Source organism: Drosophila navojoa, chromosome 2, assembly GCF_054131105.1.
Source record: "Drosophila navojoa isolate 15081-1374.11 chromosome 2, UAZ_NAV_1.0, whole genome shotgun sequence".
Taxonomy (NCBI): domain Eukaryota; kingdom Metazoa; phylum Arthropoda; class Insecta; order Diptera; family Drosophilidae; genus Drosophila; species Drosophila navojoa.
Genome location: NC_142890.1, coordinates 6,304,023 through 6,323,121, shown reverse-complemented (window position 1 = coordinate 6,323,121; position 19,099 = coordinate 6,304,023). Strand labels below are relative to the sequence as shown.

General features: G+C 41.1%; 2 protein-coding genes across 2 annotated transcripts; both read left to right on the top strand.

Moving 5' to 3' along the window:
• Window positions 1-6,058: 6,058 nt before the first annotated feature.
• Window positions 6,059-8,935, top strand: Osi5 (Osiris 5). The gene is made up of 2 exons (XM_089256443.1): window positions 6,059-7,002; window positions 7,892-8,935. The coding sequence occupies exons 1-2, from the start codon at window positions 6,648-6,650 to the stop codon at window positions 8,212-8,214; spliced, it is 678 nt and encodes a 225-aa protein (XP_089112569.1). The 5' UTR covers window positions 6,059-6,647; the 3' UTR covers window positions 8,215-8,935.
• A 7,576-nt stretch (window positions 8,936-16,511) lies between these two features.
• On the top strand, window positions 16,512-18,599 carry Osi6 (DUF1676 domain-containing protein Osi6). Its single transcript, XM_018098107.3, has 2 exons — window positions 16,512-16,773; window positions 17,145-18,599. Exons 1-2 carry the CDS (start codon window positions 16,555-16,557, stop codon window positions 17,859-17,861), a joined length of 936 nt encoding a protein of 311 aa, XP_017953596.1. The 5' UTR covers window positions 16,512-16,554; the 3' UTR covers window positions 17,862-18,599.
• The last annotated feature ends 500 nt before the right edge of the window (window positions 18,600-19,099 follow it).

The window sequence follows — 19,099 nt, the reverse complement described above, 5'->3', positions numbered from 1 at the left end:
GTGTTGACTGCGCAGCGCCGCATACTGTGTGACCACGCCTCGGCGCCGCGAACGGGGCGTCGGGAGCAGTCAACAAGTGTAACAAAATTGCTCACATATAAATAAATACTAAATAATAAAAGAAAAGTGAAACGAACTATTAGCTCTCGTTTTTCATAAGTAGCCGCTGGAACCACAGCCACTCAGCAGCACTCATCAGCACTCGGCAGAGCTCGGCGGCTGGCTCAGTTACATTCTGTTGCACATGTGGCCAGACTGGGCGACGAGGGGCGCTGAGAGGGCTGCATCTTGCATTTGGCTAATAACGAATTCACTTAGACAGTCACGCAGGCTACTCGACTGCTCGATATAATTGCTGCAGTTTTTGGCGCTTGCCACTGGCTGTTTTCTGCTTGCCGTTTGCCGCTTGCTGCACTGTAATTTTGAACGCTCTGGCAATGGCAATCAGACCTCAACCGTTTCAAACTGTGGCACCATTTTGCACCTGGCCAACAACGATTGGCTGCTTTATCTATGCAACATAATAGCCATAATCCAGACGCAGCAGCCAAGCCAAGATGGCATGGACGAATGACAGGTTACCCGTTGTCAGTTGCCATTTACCGCCCTGGCGGCAGCTCGCTGCACGCCCTGAGGCAACCTGATACCCAATCTACGCACTATTGTCCTCTTCGCGGTCAATGCCAGCCAAGCCCCGTACGTGCTGGCCACAAAAGCGCAAGTAATGCGAAGAGCTAGCCCTGGTTTCGTTTGACAAGAAAGCGACTGGCTGCCGAATCAGCTCCCAAATGGAACCATATCCACGCAGGCAGGCAGGCAAGCCGCAGTCCATTCCAATCGCAGCCAGTCCAGTTCAGTCCACTGGCCGTGACCGTGCACGGCACGTCATCCAATGCTCTGGTAGGGAAAGTGATGCCGTTCGGCATGCTGTTGCGGGCGTTGGCATTGCCATTGCACAGAAAGTGGTAATCCGATGCCAATCCATGTTGCGACAATCTATTGTGTCAGCTGTGCGCGTGCATAGGCGCATGTGTGTCACCAGGTGTGTGTGTGTGTGTGCGCGTGTGTGTGTGTAGGCATGTGTGCCCCTTAGGTTTAATGATCCTTGACTTGCAACACATACCGCAACCGGATCCACTTGGAATCAGGCCACAGCCACACCTCTTGCAACAATATTGACTTTAATGTGTTCCACAGGGGCAAAGGACATGCTGCTCGGGGGCAGGCTGCAGCCGCTAGTTAGTCGTGAAAGTTTTTCAATTGCACTTAACGAAATTGCGTTTCATAATTTATATGAAAAATAAATTATTTACTTTAAAAGTTTTTGGCTGCCAACGGCGATTGTCAAAAACAGCAATGTGGCGTATTTTCTATTTGTTTGAAGTACAACACGATAGCAGAGCGGGTATGGCCAACCACGGAGTGGATATGTGACCTGTGAAAGCATAGCAGAATATCCAATGTCTAATGTCATAATTGAAAAGCTTAAAGTTACACAGAAGAGTTAAGGATTTACTTAAGTTTATTTTATATACTCACATTCATAATCAGAGACTCAGAAGTACATATTTAAGTGTACTTCACATTCTTTGAAGTGAATAGCTTGAGAGTAGCTTTGAGTGGAATATAATCAAGGGAAGCAAAAGGGATATTTTTCTTTATATATTTATATATTTATTTATTTTATCTATTTTATTTACTTTATTTATTTTAATAATTGTTTTTATTTTATTTATTATATTTATTTTAGTTTTTTATTTACTTTATTTATTTTTTTATTTATTTCTTATTTTATTTATTATATTTACTTTAAATATATATTTTTAATTTTATTTATTTATTATAGTAATTTTATTATTTTTTATTTACTTTATTTATTTTATATATATTATTAATCATTTTAATTTATTAATTTATTTTATTTACATCATTTATTTTATTGATTTTATTTACTTTATTTATTTATTTATTTTTATTTTTTATTTTTATGAAGCGAATCTCTTCATTAATTTCATACTTTTACAACAATGTGTTATACTAAATGTATAATTAGTTAAGAGGTTATTGGGCTTCGCACAAGACATAAATACAGAATTTATATATTTTTTATTAAAATATAAAGGCAAAACAAAATTTAAAAATATTAAAAATTGAAACTGTCTTTCCTTTTCTCACTTCATTCACAATGCTCTCAGCAGTCAACCAACTAAACAAGGTATCTCCGAATCGCATACACCTCAAATTAGTTCGTTTGTAGCTTGTTTTCTTTGTCGCCGACTGTTTTTGATTGTTGTTCACACAAAGCTTTCAATTTTTTAAGGTCAATTTAGCGTTCTCATCGGCCTCAGGCTTGACTTACGAAAATCGAAAACAAAAGTGAAAATTGAATAATTAATGCATCGCTTTGATAGTGCGTCAATTATTAAAGACTTTGCTGCCGTGAAACAACGAGAAGTTCTGGTTCGATACTGTTGCATGTCTGTGGCGGGACAAACGAATGAATGGCCTTGAGACATGCAAAAAAGAAGAAGAAAAACAGCAGAAAATGGCAATCGCCAATTAAATTTATTTAATATATTTGTATTTGTATTTGTATTATTTTCTTTAATATTTATTTATATGGGTTTTTTTTCATTTCTTTTTTCGCAATAAAATTGTTGATCTTTTCTTTAATTGTTTGCAGTCTGCCAGACGTTGGGGCGAGTCGAGCAGCTAAATACTGTTATGCTGTTGTTGTTATATTTGTTTTATTTTCTCTGGCACAAATTTCGCCAATGTTGAGCGTTCGTGTGGTGCTGCTCGCTGTTTATATTTCGCCGCTGCTAGATCGATTGCCTGCGCCCAGCGATTCGTTTAATTTATTTTAATCTAATTGTTTTCTAATTAAAGTGACTCGCTTATTTTCATTAGATTTCACCAGCACTAGCTCCCACTACAGCGGCTCCAAATTCAATTTGCAATTTGAATTACTTGAATTACTTTGCAGTTGGAGCCAGCCGGCGGCTCTGTCTCTGTTTGTGCTCCGCCATCAGATGGGCGTTCCGGCCACGACATGTGTAATTAAACCGAATGTGGTATGTTAATCTAATGCGAACTGTGGTTTCATTACAAAGCACTGCATACTGTGGGGCGTGTATTTGTTTGTGGCAGCCTTTGCGGCGGCCACAACATCAGAATGCAGCTGGATGTTGCTTTATGTTTAGATTTTCGTTTACATGGCCGGATTTAACAGACAGAGTTCAGCCGAGTCAAGAAGCGCTTACTATGAATTTTGTCTGCCAGAGCTAAACATGCGCGCAAAATGAAAACTTTTATAAAAACAAGCAGACCAATGAAAACCATTTCCAATTTGCTTCTCTGCTCGTTAAGCAACTAAGCAATACGACTTAGAATAATGCGCTTGGAATTAGGGATTAAATATATATAGACATATATAAATGCAGAGGGAGAAACTTAATCAGCTGCAAGTGAACAATCAGACTGGATTTAGACAATCAAAGTTCAGAATGCAAAGAGGACATTGACCAGACTTTTTTTATTACAGATTCAAACTTTCTGGAAAATTAAATTTAAAGTCAGTCAGTCAAGTAAAAAAACAAATGCGAGAGCAATCGGAATGCGACCTTTTGCCATCAAAGTATGCCAGACAATTAAAGAAGACAGTCAGTTGGCTGGACCCAACCTAAGTCAACACAAAGAAAAAAAAAAAACCTTGAAGCTGCAGACTGAAAGCTTAATAGTTCGTATTCCTTAAAGGGTATCCCTGTGTCGAAGATATTTATTATTAATAACTCAAATGTTTAGAAAACATGCACTCTGTCTCTACCTAATACTCTATTGGCTTTGTATAAATAAAACAAAATATTTGATTGTAGGACTTACAGTTAAATGAGTATTTGATAGTTCATCAGGCACTTTAAAAATTTTAGAGCTATCATGAGAAAACTCTCAGAGCGCCTTGCTCAAAGTGCGCATAAAAAAGTTGTTAACAATAAATATTGTAAACAATTTAAAACAAAGAGGTAGAAGCTTGAGCCAAAAATAGCGGTATAATAATAATATTAATATCCATGGCAATTCTCACTTTATATTTTTAGTAGGATGACTTCCTTTAGAGCAAAGGATTACTTAGTTGATTGGAGCAAACAATATTTCAAAGAAAATATATTTATATATAAAACTAAAGATGAATTTAATTAATATAAGTGTGTTTGGTTCATTACCCTTATTCAAGATATGAAATTTAAATGGTATAGATTAAATATACAGCAGCATTAGCAGATTATTAAATGGCACCGCAGAACAAAATAGATATTTTCTTTGCTCAACTTTCAGATAAGTTGATATTCAATTAAGGCAAATACACGGTATTTTCAAATCAAGCTAACCACTTTGATAACTTTTTCATTGAAGGAAGTGAAGCGTGATTAATGCTGAAAGAAGTTCAGAATAACAATTGCAGCCATACAATACTATTATTGTCGATTCATCCAGTCGCTCTAATAGAGTGTTTCACCATGATGGATGGTCCATTGACTGCACCGTGGCCCCCACCCACCCACGTTGCAATGGACTAGTTGCAGTGCCACTCAATCAGAGGGAGATGCAGTGCACAGCTCATTCAAGCTGGACCCACGAAAACTTTAATAGAAATGAGTATGATGCTGATGCTGATACTGATGATGATGATGATGATGATGGTGCACAACAATCAATTATAACAAGTTGCCGATACAGATCTAAGCAGCAACAACAACAATTACAACAATTAAATCTATAACAATGTGCTGTGAATGAATTCACAATAGTCGCACACTCAAATGAAACGAATCGGACTTTTGGTCCGTCGAACGCTTTCCATGCAGCCGAGCAACGGGTTCCACCGCTGGACAACAAATGGTGCTGCTGCTGCTGCTGCTGTTGCCCCTCGATGATCTGCTGCTGGGTAGATGAGTGGCTGGTAGATACTTTCTTTTTATTGCCGTCAACGTCAACAACAACAGCAACAGCAACAACAACAAAAGCCAAACGTAACGAGTTCAGATCAATTTTGGTTGACTTCACATGCGGCGGGGCTCGAGCGCAGTTCAATAACGTTTCGACTTGACTTGTTTTTATTGCGGATACAATCCATATCTATATATATCTATACATACATACAAATAAATATATGTGTATACAATTTTTTTCTTCTTTTTTTTGAGTAGCTTCAAATTTCCCGTAATATAAAGCATGTGCATACACACAGATGTGTGCATGTGTGTGTGTGTATGCTTTGTGAACAACAATATGTTAAATATAAAAATTAATACATCGAGAGTGAAAGTTATTGCTTTTTGTGAATAGCTACGTCGATCATCATTCGATGCTGCTGACGATCGTCATCATAATAATGGTGATCATGCCGTTCATCATGATGCTGATTTCTTTTGATGGAATATTGTAGCCGTTGCGGGCTGGAGTCACGTCAATTTGATTAATACATTGTGCACTATTACAAAATAGTCGAAAGGTGTTAGCCAGCTTATGAAACGCATGCGATAGATCCGAAGAAGCTTGAGGTAGTACAGGGCCAAGAGATCAACATTTAATGGATGGAAAACTTGACTAAGCTAGAAGATACCCTAAGTAGAGTTGAGGTGGCCCATTGAAGTTTCTAATTGCTATATTTAATGAAAATGTATATTTGATTTCATATCTGATCATCGTATTATTATCATTAATATTGTCTTAATTATCTTCAGTATAGACTGAAAATCGAAATGGAAAAAGCTTTCTCTTTAAGCCCCACATCTCTGCCGATAATTCTATGAAAGTCCGAGTTGATCTGCCTCAGTTCCTATATAGACGGAATAGACGAGTGGATAGATAGGTCTGTTAAGAGACTTATTCTGCCTCTAACGTACATCGCTGTGGCAACATGTTACCCTACTCTCGTTCTAAGCAGTTGCGTGAGGCTCAGGGTATAAAAGAGGTCGTCATGGGTTCAAATTTGTTTTTGCCTTATGTGAGAAACAAAAATACAAAAAATACAACTATTAACCAGCTTAAAGCATTCGACAAAGCAATCAAAATTTGAGCTAACTTTCGCTTTTCTAGTCCGGCATGGGGACACGCACATCGCAGCGGGCTAATAGAGCCGTTTAGGCCCAGTTGGTAGACAATTGTGTGAGCCACTTTGTAATCATAGCTAGGTGTGCGCTAGGAACAAACCTGTAGCACTTTGAGTAGCTCTAATTTGTATAATTTTAAGATCTTGCTGGTGGGGAGCCGTGCTTCGAATTCATTTTACTTTTCCACTGCCGCTGTGGGCCATGTGAAGTGGCCGCCGGACGCAGCAGAGCGCGACGCACGACCAGCTCGCTGGCCAACTGACCGTTGAAAATTGAAAATTGCAGCGGCCAGTGAAGAAGAAAATTGCAATGCAAACGCGAAAAACGCAACGCAAACAGAAAGCATTGCCACTTAAGTATATTTCCAGAGCTATTGTTTTATGCCATTTTCAGCTTCTGTTTCGATTCATTTCAATTGTGACAATTCGCTTCAATGCGCTGGCCTTGGGAAAGCGCCTCAGAATAGTTGGCTATAAAGTATGACCATGGCATTGTCAAGGCCTTCAGTTGAACACCAAACGAGACTCGAGCGACATGTGTCCTCCACGCTACGCCACTCCACTGTGCCTGCTCAGCCTGCTGTGCCTGGCCAGCGCCCAGCTGGACAACTGCAGCAAGGATCCTGTCACGCTGCTCTGCCGCGGCGAGCGCGCCATGCGGAATGTGCTGCGCAATCTGAGCAAGAGTGACAAGCCCCTGGTGATAGTGCGTGGCCTGGAGATAGTCCCACTGCCCAACGAAGTGGAGGCGCCGCCGACAGCAGACCCCAACGCGGATGCGGACGCCACGCTGCTGGACAGTCTGTCCACGTATCTGCGCACGCACGAGCTGAACCTGAAGCTGGCCGATTTGCTGGACGAGGCCAGTCCCAGTGGCGCAACGGCGGCAGGTGGGTGATGTGGTGCAAGTTGTGCGTAAAGCGGGGCAAATGATTTGCATTTCCTGTTCAATTTGTCGGAAAAGTTTCTAATAGGATTATGACACTTGTTGCCATTCAGTTTTACGGCAGTTTCCTCAAAACTGTGCCACAAAAAGTTCTCGCAAAAGTTGCAAAAGTGTTTACGAACTTAAGAACTAACTTCCATCCACTTCACGGGGAAGGGAGGGGGGTTTTATTAAATATTCGAAGGAGCGGAGCGGAGTAACACCGATTCATAACAGCTAGTCGAGTTAAGCCCTGCTCTGATGAAAATTCATAAATATTTATGCTGTGCGGCAATTTGAAGTTTGATTTAAAGTTGAAGAAAGTTCGGTTAATATTGAACAGTTTTCATTAAAATATTTCTTATTGCATTTGATTTCTATACTTTTCGAGAAACGTAAGTAAAGAAAGGAATAAATGGATGCCAAGTCCATTCATCCTATTTTTAGGATAGCCCGACAAGATATGAAAGTGATACTTCGAAAGTCATCTTAAAATATTTATGCCAAGCTCAAGTCGAAAAGCTACATTTAAAAATATCATTTGTAATCATCATCAATATATAATCATGATGAGAATAGCTTCAATTCGACTTTTGCCACTGATTTGTCAAACCTTTTAACTATATCCTCTGAAGCGCAAATTATCTCTCCCACTTTGAACTGAGCTCACCTTTATTTCAATTCCCCGTCAGTAACTTGATCCTTTCGTATCCTTACCATCAAATGTGGCAAACAAAAGGCATTAAACTAAAGTCTAGACATGGAACACGCAGAGTTATGCTTTGTCATCCGCTCGGACTCATAAATTCCAATGTTAATTCTGCTTCATCTTCGTCTTCTTTTCGATTACACAGAGGCACGCAAGAAGGACAAAGGACAGGGCCTGCTGCTGGCCATGGCACTGATGTTTGGCAAAATGATGGCTGTGCTGGGCCTGGGCGGCATCGGAGCCTTGGCCATGAAGGCGCTGGGCGTGGCCATGGTAGCACTCATGATGGCCGGCATTCTAGGGCTGAAATCAGCCTCCCAGCAGGGCCACGAGAGCAGCCACAGCATCTCCTATGTGACCGGCGAGGGACATCATCACAAGCGACGCCGTCGTGCCGCAACCATTGTGGAGGAGCAGCAGCAGGAGCAGCAGCCGCAGCGCCTGGCCTACAGGGCCTGGCAGCGCTGAGCTGCAAGTGCAATGTGCATCAGTATTTGTTTTGTATTTCTAGCTGTAACTAATTTAAATTGACTTAACTTATAATTTAATTTATATGCAACCCAAGGGGAATCTCTTTCAATCACTCTGAACAGGGGCAGTCTCTGGCCGCCACCGCATGCGTTGCCAGTTGGTTCTTTGTTTAACACTCGTTGCTGCCACTGTCGCAACATGGTTTTGTCTTGTTTACTTCAACTGCTGAGGCTGAGGCTGAGGCTGAGGCTGCGGCTGCTGTTGCTGCTGCTCTTCGCTTTATGAAATTGGTGAAAGTTTATTTTAGTTCAGCTCGCATTGTGTTGCCAGCAGCAACAACTACAGCGAGCAGCGAGCAGTCAACCTATTCACAGCAGCCACACTTCAGCTCGAGCTGCGCTTGCCTTAACACCCTTTCGCAGGGTATTTTCAAATTGTCAGTTGATTGAACTTTATATTCATAAATTTGTATAGGCCATCCTTAATGCTGATTTATTGGTCTACGAGCTTCTTTTGAACCCATAAATTAAACTCCTGCTGTGAGAAATCTAACAGCGAGATGCTGCATGGCATAGTGAGGGTATCATAAAGTCTGCTATTGCATATGAAAACTGGAAAGAGGCAGCTTTGTCTGACTGTTTGGCTCATTCTCATTGTTCAGTTATTCATCTCTTTGTCTCTAAGCAATATATTTTCAAGGGATCAAAGAGTAAACGTGTATTGAGTGCATTTCATGACTATGTATGTATATTTAAATATATATTAAATATAAGCAGTACATATATAATTTCTATGATATTTATATATTTAATGTAAATTAAATATATTAATTGTTATCATGAGATCCCTCCATAAATTAGACCTGAGGTAATATCATATTGTCTATTTCCAACTATATCTCTTCTCTCCTTCAATAAACTCGACTTTTCTAGAGCACCCAGTAGTCGGCATAGGTCACTTGAGCAGCTTCTTGTTTTTTTGTCATGTTCATTGTTTGTTCTCTGTGTCATTAATTTGTCAGTTAGTTGTTGGATGATGTGTTATCTGCTTTGGCTGCAACAGATGCGCATGCGGCATGCCATAACAAGGCTTTGGCTGCATTCTGGGCGGCGTCACAGATTTCATCTGGGATTTGGATTTCTGGTGAATCTGGTTAATTCGATTTGCATACAGGCCCGGCTGGCTGGCCAGGCAACTTTCACTCTATTTTGGCAGCGCAACGGTTCTTTTTGGAGATCAACAGCGGCAGCAGCACCACGACCACCAACAACAACAACAGAAACAACAACAGAAACAACAAAAACAACTGTCTGCCATGGGCAACAACAAATGACTACCATGAGAGAGACCTACATTTATTTTGGCCACGGTGCGTTCTGTTACACAATATCAATTAAAGCCAGGCCGAGCCAAGCCGGTCCGGTCTGGTCCGGGCTGGGGCACTTGAAAAACCCGTTAAGCTCACGGCAGGGATATCTTGAAGAGCGCAACATGCTCTACCTCGCACCACGAACCTTGGCACTGGCTGTGGCTCAGACTCAGCGGCTTCGACTGTGGCCGCCGCAGCGCCGTTAACTTTCCCTTTTAAACGGCTTTTAACGCGTTCGCATTTCGAGTCGAGTTCGACTTTGGCCAGGCGTCGGCTGCAGTTTAGCGTCTTCGTCGCATAATTAAATTATAAAATAGGTTCATAAAAAGTGAATTTGTTTGTTTATAACATTTTGTCTCTAAACACACACAAATGATGATGCGAGTTGATAGATATGCATATGTCCATATTTTATATGATTACGCGGTAGTTGCTGCCGTTTTTATGTAAGTTTCCGTTGCGACGCCAAGTGAAATGAAGTCCAAATTGATTTTCTAAATTTCGGCTTTTGATTTTTTATTGCACATAATCTGCCAGCCGCACACAGTTGACAATAAAAATATACGAGTCTCTGAACAGATGAGAGCAACGTGTCTGAATGCGGCTGTTGCCTCTGCCTCTGTCTCTGTCTCTGTCTCCGTCTCTGCCTCAGTCTGTTGCTCTGCTACTGCTGCTGCTGCTGCGGCTACTGCTGCTGCATAAATGAAAGTTCATAAAGAAATTAGCTGATTAATCGTCGTTCGATGAGCTTGGAAAATGACCGAGAGCCGAACCGTCCAAGCTAACTGAAAGTGTCACGCAGCCTACATTTCAGTCACAGCTTCCACAAATTTCACTTTTCAATGATGAGCCCCCTCCTTCCGCCACAAGTTCGCTCCGCTCCTCCTCCTCCTCCTCCTCCTGCTGGTCAGCCCACCTGCTGATGAACAGCTGTAGCGGCAGAGCTGAGCTGCCCGTTTCACATGTAAATTAATTTTTAACCCAAATACCGCAAATTCTTTATACGGAACGTCGCTGAACGTCTGTTGTCACAGCTTCAGGTCGGACTGCTCTTTTTTTTGCCTCTTATATATATAATTTTTGATTATTATGCAAATTTACTTACAATTCAAATAAACGTAAAAGGCGAATGAGATTCAAGTTTACTAACCGAGTTTATGGCTTGTGAAATTTTCATCTTTAATTACATATTTATAAGGCGTATAGTTGCTTTGATGTGCTTCTCTTTCTTTTTTTTTGGTTCGTAATGGGATTTTGATGAAAATATTCCTTGCTTTGTGCATATTTGTTTCTCTTGAGCCAATTTAGTCGGCACACATAAACATTGTCTTTGTTTTTGCTACAAATATTTTTGTTCGATGTGCTGGGGGCGATTGAGTCTGCTTTGTCCCATAGCCAATTAGAAAACCCAAAAAATAATTTACATATTTGCTTTGACTAAAGAAGAATAATCATTTTTGAACTATTATAAATATTGTTGTTTCATTTAGTGTCTAGCTATGAAAAATAATAATATTTTTGCTATCATAATAGGTGAATTTATTGTAGCATATTGTAGAGAGAATTCAAACTAGGCAGGCGCTAATAAGACTATGAATATATTTGGAGTGTAGAATGTGGTTCGTAGTACAGACTTGGGGGATAATTAGAGAAATATTCTAGAAAATATTAAATATGTTTTTAATTTAATTCTGAAACTTAAAATGTTTTTTTAGCTTTTTGACTATATATTGCAAAAAAATATATTTAAATATTGCTAAAAATCCTTAATACAAAATTATAAATTCTAGTAAAAAGTGTCACTTATATAAAATACTTACCATACTTTGTTGCTATTGAGCTCGGATTTGTTCATGATTTGCAGAACTTCGTGAAGTCCCTTATTGCATCATCTTCCGTTTCACTTTCCATTATTGAATAGTTCCGCAATGAAAACATCATCATCAGCTTCAGCATCGGGCGCGATTTCAGTTAAAAATTTGAGTTTTTATTGTTTTTTTTTTTCGCGTGGCATCTGAATGCAAATTGTGTCTTTGTGTGTTTGGTATCTGTATCTGTTATTTGGTATTGTGTATCCGAGGCTATGGCTGCTGTATATGGCTTACTTCTGACCACGACTTTCTCCGAGAAATTGTTGTTATTTATTCATTAAATTTTTGCTTCTGCTATTGTTGCTGCTCCTCGCTCTTGTTGCTTTGCTGCTGCTTCTTCTTCTTCTTTTTTGAAATACATATATATTTTTGGTCACTCTTGTTGTTGTTCTGGTAGCAGTATTTATTATTATTATTATTGCGGTTGTTGTTGTTGTTTTTGATATTTATGTAAACACACCTACATGGCGAGCAAGAAATATTTTTTGCATGAGGCCTCAATAACAAACGGCACAAAAATTTAATGCAAAACCAACAAGAGATCTGAAATATTTCTGATGTCTGGACACTCTGCACACACTTTCGCACACACGCACACACGCAGACACACACACATACGCACAATGTGGCAATTGATTGGCAAAATACCGAAGAAAGATGTCAGCAAACAATGTGAATTTGTGATACCAATTGGATCGCACCTGAAACTATTTACCTGCGATTCGTGCGCTGCCCCTATAGCTACTTCAGCCTCTGTCGCAGCGGCAGCAGCTGTCATTTGGCCAAAGACACGGTACATTAGCGGTACCGTTAATTTAACAGCCTCTTGCCCCCGCCGATAAGCATCGACGCCAACTGAAACGAAAATCTTTTCTAATTAGTCGCCAGAGTTTACTAATGCAAAGATTTTCCCCGTTTCTAACAGTCGCTTTTGTTGCTTATGCAAATTAACCAAACAACACAAAAAGCTAAATGTAAAAAAAAACTTTCTCGTCCAAAAACAGATTTTAACTTTAATTTAATTCAAATACTTTGTTGAAACAGCAAGAGCCAAAAACTGTAAAAAAAAAAAAAAAAAAAAAAAAACACCATCGAACCACGTCGTTCCATCGCCTGACAAATGACTGTGCGGTCCGAAACGAAGCCAAGCGAAATGAAAGTGAGAACACCGATGAGAGTACATCAGCAGCCAAGATGCTATCCCGGCCCCTATCCATAAATAACTAGCTTAACTACCCAGATACTGTCAGCGGTGCATACATCACAAGCGAGCAAAATTTTAAGTATCGTATCTGATTCATAATACAAAGATATGCATACATAAGTATATAAAAGTTTATTTATAATTATATAAAATTTAAAAAAAAAAATACATATTACAGGAAATGTTTTTTATATTTTATTTTATTTTTATATACATATTTTTTATTTATTTATTTATATTTTTTTATAGGTGGAATCTTAATTTTACATTTAATTTATTCCTTTTAATTTTTTTTTTTTTTTTTTGTAAATGTATATTTGTATATATATTTATTAATTGAATAAATTTAAAAAATTGTTGAATAAACATAAATTGTTTAACAATTTTATTTTGCGATTTTGTCAAAATACTAATAATTGACCAACTATTAATATTATGGCAAATGCATGCAACTCCAGTAAGAAATTTTAAGCGAATTAGGCTGAAAGTAAATGAAGGTAAAACAAAGCGTCTGCTAGGACATTCCATTACGAAGACCCTAGGTAGATTAAAAGTCCCCTTATGCCAAAAGTCAATATACTTGAAACACAAAAAGGCATCTAAGTTATCAAATAAATGGTAATACAGGAAAAGAAATGATTTTAAATCTATTTTTACAAACATTTACACACGAGCTTCAATTAAGTTCTATTTGCATATATTAAATGAATGTATAGAAAACATATTCATATGCTCAATGGCAACAATGCAAACAAACAATTTGCTGTTGTTCATTGTGCATAGAAACTGATACGAAAGAAACAATAAATTTGAAGAAGTGAAAATTAGTCAAAGCCATTGAATAAATAAAAGATTTTGATTTAATTGAAAAGATAACTCAATAACTTGGAAAGGTAAATCATTCGAGCAGAGCAACTAGCTGAGATTAAGCATGGCAATTATTTTATGCATATACAATGAATGAATTGAACAATTCAGAGTTTAAATATATATAAAGAATAATCTCACAAATTCATTTGCAAAATGGCTTTATTTCTGATAAATGACTGAAAGGCTGAAACGAAAAAATAGTTGCGGCTAACGAATGTGACAGTGTGTGTGTGTGTTGTGTGCGCGTGTGTGTGTAATAGCTGATGTAATGTGCTGTTGCAGACAGACAATTTATGGCCACCTCTTGTTGAGCGTTAAGCCATTTGGCAATCTGTTTGCTTTGGACTGCATTGACCATTGGCCATGCGCCATTCGCCATTGACCATTGGACACTGTAGCCACAGTAGTGTGGCAGCTCGTGTGGCAGCTGTCGAGCGGGCGGCAACGCTTTTTCCAGCTAAGGCGAAATTCATTCATAAAATGACGCTCGACACTTGGCCGGCAGCTTTTCGCATGAATGGCCACGGCTTAAAGCTTACGGCTTATGGCTCGTGGCTTTAACTGTTGGCCATGTTGGCACATGCCAGATTGATGGCGTCCAGTGCGTGGACCAACATAATTTAGAGTAAACGGATGTGCAGGTGTGTGTAATTGTGTGCACGTCTACATGTGTGTGTGTGTGTGTGTGTGTGTGTGTGTGGATGAACTCATTTGCATTTGAATGTGTGACGAGATTGCGGACCGGTGAAAATCGAAATTTCAACATGGCTGATGAACCGATTTGCGTTGCTTTTCTCCCCAGCGGCACGGCTGCTGCGCCCCGTTTTGTGATGCGGCTTTGGTTACGAAATGTGGGCTCAGGTATTTGTCGAGCAATTTGAGAGTTTTGTACACTGTTTTTTTTACCGTTACACCAATTGACGTCACACACTTATTGCAACGAAAGCTGATTAAATGGTGGTAACGCATTACGAATTACTCATACGCCCCCTTGGCCACTCATCATTCGACTATGCCGCATAATGACAGTGATTCAGTCGGCCATTTCGTAAGCCACAGATCCGCCTGACAGTTGATAGTGTCTAAGGGTGTCGCATATCTCAGCACGCATTCACCTTGAAATGGAAATGGAAATGGAAGACAGTGCAAAAAAACAAAAATAAAATAAAAAATAAGTAATAAAAATAAAGCCCAGCAATTGTTGACTCTCGTTTTTTTTTTTCTTCTGCTAAACGGCGTGCTCAAGGCGTGAAGATGACTCTGACGGCAGGCCAAGCAACCCATACATCATGCATGCATCTCGAACTCCAGCCCCATCGCCGTCTCGCTAGACCATCATCATTTATCGCACATCTCGGACGGATAGACGGACGGACGGACGGATGGTGCTCGTATCCGTTTTTGTTTGCTTTTCGTGTAATTTCTCTTTCATTTCACTTGAGCAATTGAAGCGCGCGCTTATTTGCACTTTTGCTGAGCTCAAATTGTTGACTAATGTGTCACAATTGCAAAGTCAGTCGGCGCTTTTTTTTCTCCCCTATTTAATTGTTAGCCAAGTGCGGCAGATTTTCACCTGCCCTCAGCAGAACGTGCTTATCACTTGATTGCTTTTCACTCTTTATGACCTGACCCTTTGCTTATGTGTGGTGGATGGGTATTATGATTACTGTTTGATCTGGGCCACACCCACTGACCCATTGCACTTGGTGTTCTGATTTAATTACCTCACATTGTGATACAAATCGCAGTTGATGTTACATAATAACAATAATAATAATAATAATAGAAACACCCAGCCACAACAACAATGAAGTCACGAATATGAAAAAGTAATTTCAAGGCGCACACACGCGCAAAAACATAAAAAATATAAACCACACGCCCACCTGCCCATCTGCCCATCTGCCCTGCGGCAGATGAGTCCAGCTGAAGAGGGGCAACTGGCTGAGGCAGGGGCAGGGGCAGGGGCAAGGGGCAAGGGGCAGCTGAGTAACAGTAGTATGAAAATACATTATAATACACACAACTTTCATTTCTTGCGGCCAAAAACAACCGAAAGCAACAACAAAAAGCGTTCAAAATTAACAAAGGTTGAAGAAGAATATGGCACACTAGTTGCGACTGCTACATATGCTGGGGCCAGAGTGTGAGCGCGGGGTTGGTGGGCTGAGCTGCGCACCTGTTTATCACCTCATGTGTTGTAATCTGTGTAGCTTTAACTCCACTAACAGAAACAACAACAGTTTACGCGAAGAGCAATAACAATAACAATAACTCAACGAAGAATGCTACAGCCAGCAGCACACTCTCTGCCTACGTATGTGAGCGTGTGTGTGCGTGTGTACGTGTGAGAGAGTGAGAAGCTACGGAGGCTGCAGCAAATCGTATGCATGCTAGCCTCTGTCTGTGTGCGTGAGCGAGGCAGCCCAAGCAGCGCGGGCCAACGGCAGACAACCTTGGGGCTTGCTCACATTTCGCTCTTCTGCCTGCTTACGGACGAAACTTTCTCGCGCGCTCACATTCTGCGCCGGCGCCGCTGCGTCAAGCCCTTGCGCAGTCGCGGTTGCCGCAGCGTCGCCGTCGCTGCTGTTGACTTTCTTTAATGCGGAAGCAGAGGCAGCAACAGCAACAGCAACAACAGCTAACAAAAGCGCGTGAGCATTTAGCGTCGGCGTCGCTGCTCACCTAATGTGTCTTCTAAGAGCAGAGATGCTGTTGCTGCCCTCTCTCTCTCTCTCTCTGTCACTCTCACTCTCTCTCTCTCGCATCCCGCACGTGTAGGGAGCGGCAATGGGGCCCTCTTATACATATTTGTGTACGCGCTGTCGACGTCGCTGCCTGGGCCCAATGCTGGGTCGCTCTCTTCTGGCCGGCTCTGTCTCTGTGTGTATGTGTGTGTGTGTTTGTGCACTTTTTACATAATTTTACGTTATGCCGCGTCGAGGCGTCCGTTAGGTTGAAAACTCTTTAAAAACAGCCTGACTGAGTCGAAAAGTTATCAAACCGCAGCTTGTTCCATTCGAATGAACACACCAGTGAATTCGGTGGTGCTTAAGAAATTCAGTTTAGTTCAAAACAAATCATATACAACCATGAAGTTCTTCGTTGCCACCGCTTGTGTCCTGCTTTTGGCGTCCGGCATCTCGGCCGATCCTGTTAAGGCGGCAGCCGCCACCGATGAACAGCCCGGCGCATTTGCAAAGTGCCTGGAAGCTGATTCCATCTCGTGTCTGCAGCTCACGGTACGGATTAACTAACAAGGATTAAACATATTACACAAGAACTTGAACCACAACATAACAACATAATCATCATAATCATCAATTAAAGTGAAAGTGCAAATGATCTCATCAGCAAGATCGATAAATGAACCTGCAAGTGAAAGTCTTCTAAAGACAAACCATATGAACATCTATATATACATATACTTGTTATATAAGTGCAAAGGACGCCCTGGCAGAAGTGAAAGTGCACCACAATCACAATCATTTGGAATATGAACAATAATTGTTAATAATTATCAAATATTTAGTTGTAGCTTGTGAACCAATTGATCGAACTTCGCTAATTTGTGCTTCCCCCTCTCTCCACGTGTCTCTCTTTCTCTCTGCAGCTCTACCGCAAGGCCAAGTCCATCTTCGAAAGTCCCCAAATCGAACTCTTCGGCGGCGTCTCTCTGGTCAAGGCCAACGATGGACGCCAGGGCAAATCGTTGGACAACTCTCTTGCCGTTGAGGCCGCACCCACTGTAGAGGCACGCACCGCCGAAATGGGCAACTACTTCATGGACAATGCCAAGAGCTTCTTGGCGGAGCGCTCTCTGAACTTCAACTTCGCCAATGCCGCCCGCAGCGTTGCCCGCGCCATTCCCGATGACATCAAGGCCGATCTCCGTGAGCTGGTTGTTGAGTCGCGTACCCGCAAGAAGAAGCTCCTGAAGAAGTTCCTGCCCATCCTCCTGGGTGTTGGTGCTAAGGTTGCCGTGCTCGCCGTTGGCGCCATCTTTGGTCTGCTCTTCATGGCCAAGAAGGCTCTGATTGTGTCCGTTATCGCCTTCTTCCTCGCTCTGGCTGCTGGCGCCTCCAGCGGTCTAGGTCGCCTGGGCGGCTCTGGCGGCAGCGGCGGTGGTCTGCTCGGCGGTCTGGGTGGTCTCTTCGGTGGCAAGAACGCCGGCTCTGCCGCTGTCAGCTCCGGTGGCTGGTCCTCGGGCGGTGGTGCTGCCAGCGGTGGCTGGTCCTCGGGCAACTCCGGCTGGGACTCGCACGGTGCCTACAGCGCACCCGTTGCCCAGACCATTGCCTACCAGGGCTACAAGCAGGCCAGGCGGTAAATAAACGATGGTCACCAGATGGAAAATTCGCTAACGAAACTACACAAAACACAAAACGATGACCATTAATGTTTATATTTATATTTATTTATAAATTATTTATTTTAATTTATTTACCTAAAAAATCAACGTGAACGAGAGCGGGGCCCGCGTGGTCCTCAACCAATTAAGTGCCTTCCAATTGTAGTCTCTCAGAGCCGAGAGACGTCGAACATCCACAACAATCAATTCCACACACATAACAACAACTACAAAACAACAACAACAACACCATTCAACTTCACTTTTCATCTTTACACGCAGTCAACAACGATAAACCAACAACGAAAGCCAACACCCAACTTCTACACTTCTACACAGCCCAACCTAATTTCACTCTGCACTCAAGACACTATTTCATACTATCTTAACTGTATTTCCACGGCTGCGCTTTGATTTATGTGCACAAAATGCTTTGAACTAGTCGCGCCCATAAATCAAAATCAAAGTCGCCTAAGCTAACTGTCACTGTTTGCTATCTATCATCAACTTATCTCTCTCTATCTATCTATCTATCTATCTCTCTATCTATCCATCTATCTCTCTATCAATCTGTATCTATCTGTCTATCTCTCTCTATCTATCTGTATCTGTATCTCATACTCAATCTGTGTTTTCCTGCTCTTACCGAAACGGAAAATTTTAACAAATGCTGCTACATCAAAGAATCAAATAATAATTCCGAAAAATATCAACAAACTGGAAACAATCTTTCATTTCACAATGCCCCGACTTTTCGCCCATTCTATTTAAATTGCAGGCATCACTCATACGCAGCATTGTCTGCGCACAATTTGCATTTTCTTGGCCCTCCACTTTCATTTCATTTCATTTCATTTCGTTCCATTTGATGCCATTTCGTTCTTTGTTATCAGTCCCAAAAACCAACAAAGATGCTTTCTACAAATTTCACCCACTCAAACATATATATAGAGATATGTATATGTATATATTTGTAGATCTTCATTTCCATTGCACTTTCCTCGGCCATCTCGCCGTCTCTACCTCTAGCTAGCTCTGTCTAACTCGTTGCCAGAATACAACAAAGCAATTTGCTAAAAAATAAAACAAACATTTTGGGGACTCATTCAATAGGCGCTTGCTGAACGGGGGCAGCCACAATGCAACAACAATAATGGCCATAACAATAGACGCACATTTTGCACCTGTCGGTCTTTTATATTCTCGCCTGGGCATTG